This window comes from Octopus bimaculoides, chromosome 14 (genome assembly GCF_001194135.2).
Source record: "Octopus bimaculoides isolate UCB-OBI-ISO-001 chromosome 14, ASM119413v2, whole genome shotgun sequence".
Lineage (NCBI taxonomy): Eukaryota > Metazoa > Mollusca > Cephalopoda > Octopoda > Octopodidae > Octopus > Octopus bimaculoides.
Genome location: NC_068994.1, coordinates 47,173,354 through 47,181,984, shown reverse-complemented (window position 1 = coordinate 47,181,984; position 8,631 = coordinate 47,173,354). Strand labels below are relative to the sequence as shown.

The 8,631-nt window shown below is 38.2% G+C and overlaps 1 protein-coding gene across 1 annotated transcript in view; it reads right to left on the bottom strand.

Annotated features, from left to right (window-relative positions):
• Positions 1-8,631, bottom strand: part of LOC106876376 (signal peptide peptidase-like 2A) — a 59,113-nt gene that overhangs the window by 18,644 nt on the left and 31,838 nt on the right. Inside the window, exons 11-12 of the mRNA XM_052972599.1 lie at positions 7,977-8,036; positions 4,509-4,583 (exon numbers count right to left, since the gene is read on the bottom strand). Of these exons, the coding sequence (XP_052828559.1) occupies positions 4,509-4,583; positions 7,977-8,036 (135 nt within the window). The remainder of the gene's footprint in view (positions 1-4,508; positions 4,584-7,976; positions 8,037-8,631) is intronic.

Genomic DNA, 8,631 nt, shown 5'->3' with positions numbered 1-8,631 from the left:
TATCTCTTATCCAAAGCTTTGTTTACTTAAAGGAGTTTGTTCACTGGATAACAAAATGTTCACTTTAACCGAACATGTTCATCAAAAGAAACCTTCACCGAACAAAACATTCACAAAATAGTGTGTTCAGCTAAGAGTCTGATCACCCAGCAGCAGTCATTCAAATGAGGGCATGTTTACCCAGCAAAGCTTTCAGTGGATTTAAGCAAACAAAGCAAGCCCAATAGTGTGTACATTGTAACAGAAAAAAAAAAAACAAACAAAAAAAAAAACCAAGTATGTATATCTTTAAAAAAAAATTGTGATGAATCTGCATGTTCACAAGAACCCTTATTTTCATTAAAAAAAAAAAGAAAATGAAAAAACCCACAAAAACCGCTGCATATTTTCATTTCTTGTAGGAGTGAGATGTGGTTCTCTAAATGAGATATGATTTGGACTGTGATAATCTATCCAATTTATGACACCAGGGAAAGTGGATGTAAAATGATGAAGATGATAAATCTATTCTACCTGTGATTGTTTATGTGTGTATGTGAGAGAGAGAGAGAGAGAGAAAATCATAAAGAAACCGGTATAAAGTACCTTAAAAGCTTCTAACTCAGTAACTGTTGAGGTAGTAAAGTTTGAATTTACAACGGCCTTTTTAACTCCTAACAACACAACCACATTCTAAGAATGCAGTCTATTTGTCCTCCATACAGAATGAGACAAGTCAAACAATGTTCCTTGATGTTTTCTTTGCAGACAATACAACTAACGACAATGGAAAGTGATGAAGCTGGAATTCACAACGTCCTTTCTTATCAAGTAATCAATCAGTCAACTAACCATGAAATAAAGGGTGGCTCCTATTTTGTTAGCTCAGTTCGTAAAAGGCACTACAGTCTATTTTGCTCTAGAAGTATTAAAAAAAGAACAACAACAACAACAAAAGAACTATCACTTTGTGGTTAAATATCACAGACATTGTTCCACATTAATTGTTAACGAAACAAAAAGCACATGCAAAAATAAATTAGGATTTTATTTAACAATTTTTTTTTTCTTTTAGCCAGTGGGAGACGTCAGTACCTAGGCCCCATTATATGGTCACTGAGACTGGAGGGAGGAAAGGACAAAAGTAACTTCAAACCAGATAAAAGCTGGCCTGGGTGTTGGACAGGGCACTCTGCTAAAATGCTGAAGGTGTCAAGTGGTAGTGTTAAACTGGGTGATGGGTTATGTCTACCACCTTGGTAGGTCATGGTTGGATTGAGCTCAGAATGCAAAGAGCTGGAATAAATAATACGAGGCAGTTGATCCAATGTTCTTACAGCTCAGCCAATGTTGCACCTTGGACTGGTACTTATTCTTAATTCCAAAAGGATTGAGAAGCAATATTGACCTCAGCAGGATTTGAACTCAGAGCACATAGAATAAGAACAAATACTGCAAAGCATTCTGTCTGATGATCTAACAGCTCTGCCAATTCACCACCTCAGAAATGGATTTGGCACAAACTATTTGCGTAAGAGTAATGTAGGGTAGAGTTGACTAACACAATTTCAACTCATTTCTTGGGTAACAGGTATGACTGTGATTAAGGAGTTCATTTGACAATCACATTGTCCTAAATTTGGTGCCGAAGCACAACATTGGGCAAGCATATCATCTAGCTTCAGGTTGACCAAAGCCTTGTTATGTGTGTATGTATGTGAGAAAATATATACATTGGCTGTGTGGTTAAAAAGTTTGCTTTGCAGTTGTGTAATTTTAGGTACAATCCCAATGCAAGGCACCTTGAGCAAGTGACTTCTACCTATGACTTGTAGGAAAAATTTAATAGGCAGAAACTGTACAGAGGGCTGTATGCATGCATATGTCTGTGGGTGTGTGTGTTTCAGTGACTTAACCCATGAAAACTCTTGAATCAAAGTACTTAAACTGACAAATGTTGGTGTCAGGAAGGGCGTTCTTCCGCAGAATACTGCTTGAAGAAGCTCTGTCCAATGCATGCCAGCATGCAAAAAGGGGACACATTATATAATGTGAGTGTGTATGGCCTAGTGGTTAAGTAGTTGCACTCATGATCAGCTGTACATTATGTTTTTGAGCAAAACACTTCATTTCATGTTGCTCCAGTCCACTTGGCTATAAATTCCACAGTTGGATGCCCTTTCTATCACCAACCACTTTACAGAATAAAGTGAGATGTTTTCTTGTGGCACCAAAACTGGAGTACTCAGTAACCTAAGGTTTGTAGACCAAAGAAGGGATTAGGAAAAGGAGCAATGACAGCAGAAAGGCCAGAAATGGGTAGTTTGAAGGGGAGGTAGGAGTGTAAGTGTACTGGGAACTAAATAGCCTAAAACACGTACATTTCCTCAGGTGACCTAGGATGGGAATCAGCTACACTCTGAGAAGCATTACTTTATTTTTCATAGATGTGACCCCCCCCCACCACCACCACCACCTCTAATTCTTGATCATTCAGACAGAATGCGTTACTTCAGAAGTGAGCTTACAAAACATCAGGGGTATTTTACATCAGTGAAATTTCAAGTAATGCATTTTCAAGTTAAGCTAATACCAATATTAAAACTCTTCATCACATGTTGAGTGCACTTTCATTTATACACTCGTCTATATTAGTCTATCAACTATCTATCTATGGCGAAAGGATGGCAGAACTGGTTAAAACATTAAACAAAAATACCTGATAGGATTTAGTTATGGTTCTTTAAACTTAGGTTAATGGTCAACTTTGCTGTTCACCCATGTGAGGTTAATAAAATAAGTTAATGAAAGAAGGGGTCGATATTAACAACTGAAACCCTTGAAGATGGTATCCTAGCATGGCTACAATTTAATGATTGAAACTAATGAAAGAGTAAAAGGGTACATCATTTAACGTCCATTTTCCATGCCGGCATGGGTTGGACAGTTTGAGAGGAGTTGGCAAAGCCAGAAGACTGCACCAGGTTTCACTGCCTGTTTTGACATGGCTTCTATGGCCTTCCTAACACCAACCACCTTACAGAATGGACCGAGTGCATTTTACATGGAACTAGCACTGGCGAGGTCTGTTTTAGTATGGTTTTTACAGTTGGATACCCTTAACTTTTGACCCGTCCAGTAGGCTCTACCAGGAGCTGGTGCTCCAATGACATGATACACAGGATCACTGAGGCACATCAGCCAACATGCTGCAACAAGGACTGGATACTGATGTGGGTCATAGGCTGGCTGGTTCAACAGGATCTAGCAAACTAGAGAACTGTGCTGAACTCCAATGTGCCATGTTTTCTATGGCTGGATGCCCATTCTAATGCCAATCACATTACAGAGTGTACTAGGTGCACTTTTTTTTTTTGTGGCACCAGTACTAAGGATGCCACCAAGTAACTTGCAAGACAAGAACCTTCAACTGAGTTGGGGTGCCGTGTTGAGGCAAGTGGCTTTGTGCCAGGTGTTGAGGGAGCCAAAGTATGATAAAGGGAGTGTAAAGGAGATACATGGCTGCTCTAGCTGGGAAAGGAGAAATATATAGTGGATTTCTATCGAAGGATTCAGGTGATGGAGGGGTTAGTTGATGAAATTGACCCCAATACTTGACTGGAATTTTATCTTATCAATCCTAGAAGGATGATTTACAGTTTTGTGTATTAGGGGACAAAATTGGAGGGAGGTTTATATTACACTGTGTAACATGATTTTTATCCTTAGGTAGCAACTATTATTTCTTATTCCTTTACCCCTAGAAAGTATGAAATATGGCTAATATTTCCTTCAAACTTTGCTTTTGTTACATTTATTCAAACCCCCAATAATTCCTCTCAACACATGACTATGATGCTCCCCCACTACTACTGCTCATGATCAAAGATGCACATATTGTCAGCCACTAAAGGACATGCTCAAGTGATTAAGATCAAGCAACTGATAAGCAAATCTGTGGTATTGAGCCGAATATTTGCTATAGCAATATTTTTGCTTCAGCAACTCAGCCCTGAATCTGTCTGAAATGTAATGGGAAATAGGTCAGTTTCAAAACATTGATATCCAGGTCACAAAAGCAAAGTTTGAAGGGAATGGTAGTCATTTTCTTTGATTTCTAGATAGAAGCAAATTGGAAATAACACTTACTGACCAAAGACCAAAAAAAAAAAAAAAAATTTTTTATTCTGTTCCACAGTGTTACAATTCCATTTCCATCCAGAATGCCTTATAAGAATATCAAAATCAACCTCATTATGTGCCTGGTACTTACTTTTCTCAACTGCAGAAGGATGAAAGTTGATCTAGTCAGGCTTTGAATTCAGAACAGTGTCATAACTAAATACTGCAGGTGTTTTTGTTTGATGCCCAAATGGTTCTGCCAATGCACCACATTAGATAAGAATGTTAGAGAAAAGAAATTTGAAAGAAGCTGTGCAGGGTTGTATGTGTGAAAAATCCTATTAAATTAATGCAACCTACATGAAGGAACACAAGAACCAAGGTTACTGGGTGCAAGAAATACTTACAACTTCCCTAGTTGAGCTTACATCTTTTTTATTGTCTGGTACATTTAAGGACCGAGGCATACTGTTACTGGCATCCTAACAAAAACAGAAATAAAAATCACAGCGGGTTTATTTTTGAGACAAACATTCACGTATACGAGTAAGTGCAGAACTTGCAGGTAATTCTCTGTTGCTTGTCTCTATACATCTCAAAAATATTTTTTTTTTTTAAACAGAGAAATGCAGAAGATGGTATATTTTGGAGAGAGAGAGAGAGAGAAAAAAAGAGAGACTGCCATTGGTCTTTTTCAAAGGGAAATGAAAACTTGCAGAGTTAAATGTGTAAATATCTGAGAAATGAGCTGTTATTAGTAGCTCAGTAGTTAGGATGTTGGGCTTACAATCATGAGGTAGTGAGTTTGATACCCAGACTGGGAGGAGTGTTGTGTTCTTGAGCAAGACACATTATTTCATGTTGCTCCAGTTCACTCAGCTGTAGAAATGAGTTGCGATGTCACTGGTGCCAAGCTGTATCAGCCTTTGCCTTTGCCTTGGATAACATCAGTGGCTGGTATGCATGGGTGACTGCTGGTCTTCCATAAGCAACCTTGCCTCGACTTGTATCTTGAAGGGGAACTTTCTGGATGCAATCCTATGGTCATTCATGACCAAAGGGGGTCTTTTACTTTTAAGCTTTCAGATGATAAATCTTGTCTTCAGAAATATAGTGGAACCTTGGTTTACAAACGATTTTTTGAATAAAATGTCTTGTTGTGACGAACAGTGTCTTGAGTAATGAATACACAATAGTTGGTGGTAAGTGGGCATACCAGCAAGAGAGTATCAGTTGTAGTCTAGTTTCCACTCAGTACACATTCCTGCTTGAATTTGCTGTGGTTTCTCTTGAATTTCCTATGGGAAAATTTGTTTTGATTTCTAAACATTTCAGATGACAAATGGCCTTCAGGAATGAATTAAATTTCTAAACCATGGTTCCACTGTAAATGTTTTTAGTTCAAGTCTTGCACAATACCATCTATCTAGGGATAAGACACTTATGACTGGAGAACAAACTGATTGAAATGTAGGGTGTAAATATCAAAGGATATATCAAATTGTAAAGATGAGGAGAAAAGCCTGAAAAAGTATAATCCATATGCCATAATAGATTACTGTAGTTAGATTATCACTGAAAGCTTGTATGAGGTGCATTGAAGAAGGCATGTTTAGTGTGTGTGTGTGTGTGTGGAAAAGGAAAGTATGGCATGTGTTGAAGAAAAACATAACTTGTGTGAGAAAAGAAGTATATTGCTGAAAAAGGCAAATATAATGCGAATAAATATTTTTAAAAAAAAGCAAATAATCTAATGTAGAACATATTTGAGTATTGTATAAAATCATCAAATATTCAGGCCCAGAATCATCAACTTGTGTCCATAACCATGTTGTTTAACTGTCCTACAGCCCAGTCCACCTAGCCTTAAGTAGGTGCCCCAAGGCAAAAACATTTAATTTTCAAGAGGTTAGTTCTAGTTGGAATTGGTGATGAATGTAATGATAATGATGAGGTTATTTAATGCTCAATAGCCCAATCTTCCAAGGTATTAGTAGATACCCAAAGATGATACAAAATACTCTTAAGAGCAATAGCAGTTGTGAGAAATATTACTTGCATCCAAGCTGGATCTTAATCACTTGTTACTTAAACCCACCACACACACACGGAGGAGTTTTGAGGGCCCCATGAAAGGACAGATGAATAAAGTACTGATATGCAGTGATTCCACAGTTCTGGGAAACAGAATGGAAAACAAAGAAATGACAAGAGGTAAATAAGTTAAAATAAAGTGAAAGAGAATCCAACTAAAGGAGAGAGGGGGAGAGAGAGAGAGGGTGGTACAAAAGAGGAGAGAGGAGAAAGGAGGAAAAGAGAGAGAGAGAAAGGTGGTACAAAAAGGAGAAAGTAGGCAAAGTGAGAGAGGGTGGTACAAAAGAGGAGAGAGGAGAAAGGAGGCAAAAAGAGAGATAGAGAGAAAGGTGGTACAAAAAGGAGAAAGTAGGCAAAGTGAGAGAGGGTGGTACAAAAAAGGAGAGAGAGGGAGAAAAGGCAGCAAAGAGGGGTGGTACAAGAAAAAAGACAGAGAGGGGGATGGTACAAAAGAGAGAGAGAGATAGAGAGAGAGAGAGAGAGAAAGAGAAAATAGACAGGATCGTCACTATGTATTTGTGCTATATGTTTATAGATAGTTTGAAATGTAAAAGCGATAAACCTCTTTAAATTAACTTGGCATTTACATGTCTTCTGTTGATTCATCACTGTCATCTTTTTGTATCGCTTCTCCGTAAGTAGACCTTGGGATGGGGGGAGGGGTGAAGAGAAATGAAGTTTTTGACACTTCTTATTCACCACCACCACTGCCGCCACGACCATTACCACGAGAAGTTATGATCTGAGAAGGTAAGGTTAACAGTCTTAATAAATTTTGCCTTATTATCATGATGGTTAAGGCGGTGAGCTGGCAGAATCATTAGCACACCGGACGAAATGCTTAGTAGTATTTTGCCTGTCACTACATTCTGAGTTCAAGTTCTACTGAGGTCAACTTTGCCTTTCGTCCTTTCGGGGTCGATAAATTAAGTGCCAGTGAAATACTGGGGTAGATGTAATTGACTAAGCCCCGTCCCCAAAATTTTAGGTCTCGTGTCTTTAGTAGAAAGGATGATGAGTCACCTTATATTTTAGACATTTAAAAATAAAAAAATAAAAAACCCCCCAAAAAAACCTATTTTACATCCACTGAGCCACTGGAAAGGAATCTACATAATAGCTTACCCTTCTCAAAATAGCAGCCAAGTCTTCCTCAGATCACACCCTACTGTTTGAAAAAGGAAGGACATAATGTAGTTTTAGGTAATGAAATGCACAATAGGACAGGATGGTCATGACTGGAACACCTTTGTTCAATCAGGGATAATTCGGTATTTAAAAATTGTGCAAAATATCCTTCATTTCATAACTGTTAGTTATATATCCAATAATCCATTATACCAACATACTTGTTCCATTATTCTATTCTAGAGTAGATGGAATGATGTGTTTGGAACAACAGTTTTTACAGTTGAAGGGAACGTCTCTATTGCTAACCACTCACCTGTGAGCTAGCAAGTAGAACCAGTTTTATATCAGTCAGGCAAACACAAAAACAACTATATGTCTGGCCAAAGAACAACACAGTGGTTGTAGTGAGAATTTGAACTCTTTATCATGCTTTTAGAAACCCAGCTATAAAAACCTTATACTGATACTTTCATGTGTAATTTAGAAATAGCAGTCGTCTTAGAATTTAATTAAAATTCTTGCCTGGAATGGAATATTTACAAATCAATAGAAAGTTCTCTGAAAACAAAAACTGAGTTGCCTGAAAATAAATGTAGAAAAGAAACAGCTACAAAAAAAAAATCCTTGAAAGTGTAGCGTCTTGTACTTACTGATTCTGAATTATGGCCACTTTTGCCTGTTGCTACGTCCACCATTACACTTTCACCATTCTAGAACGATGGGAAAAAAGAAACAATGAAATGTAGAGCTACCATGTCATAACAATGGGTTACAATATATAATGTAATAGATTAGATATAATGGGGCTCACTCCCTTACTACAAGAAGAAAATGAAAAAGGAGGAGGAGACAGAAAAAGAAGCAGATAGAAGCAAAAGGAGGAGGAGGAGGAGGAGACAAAAAGAAGCAGATAGAAGTAAAAGGAGGAGGAGACAGAAGCAGAAGGGGGAGGCAGAAAGAAGACAGGTAGAAGCAGGAGGAGGAGCAGACAGAAGCAGAAGGGGGAGGCAGAAAGAAGACAGGCAGAAGCAGAAGGGGGAGACAGAAGCAGAAGGAACAGAAGTGAAAGGGGGAGGCAAGAGGAGAGCAAATAGAAGGGGTGGCAGGAGAAGCAAACAGAAGTGAAAGGGGGAGGCAGACAGAAGCAGAAGGAGGAAGAGCAGGCAGAAGGAAGAGACAGAAGACAAATGGGAGGCAGGCAGAAGAATCAAGAAGAATTGGACAGCAGATGAAGAAACCAAGAAGAAAGAGAAAACAGAGTAAGATGTAGAGAAGACAAATATATATATATATATATATAGTTTT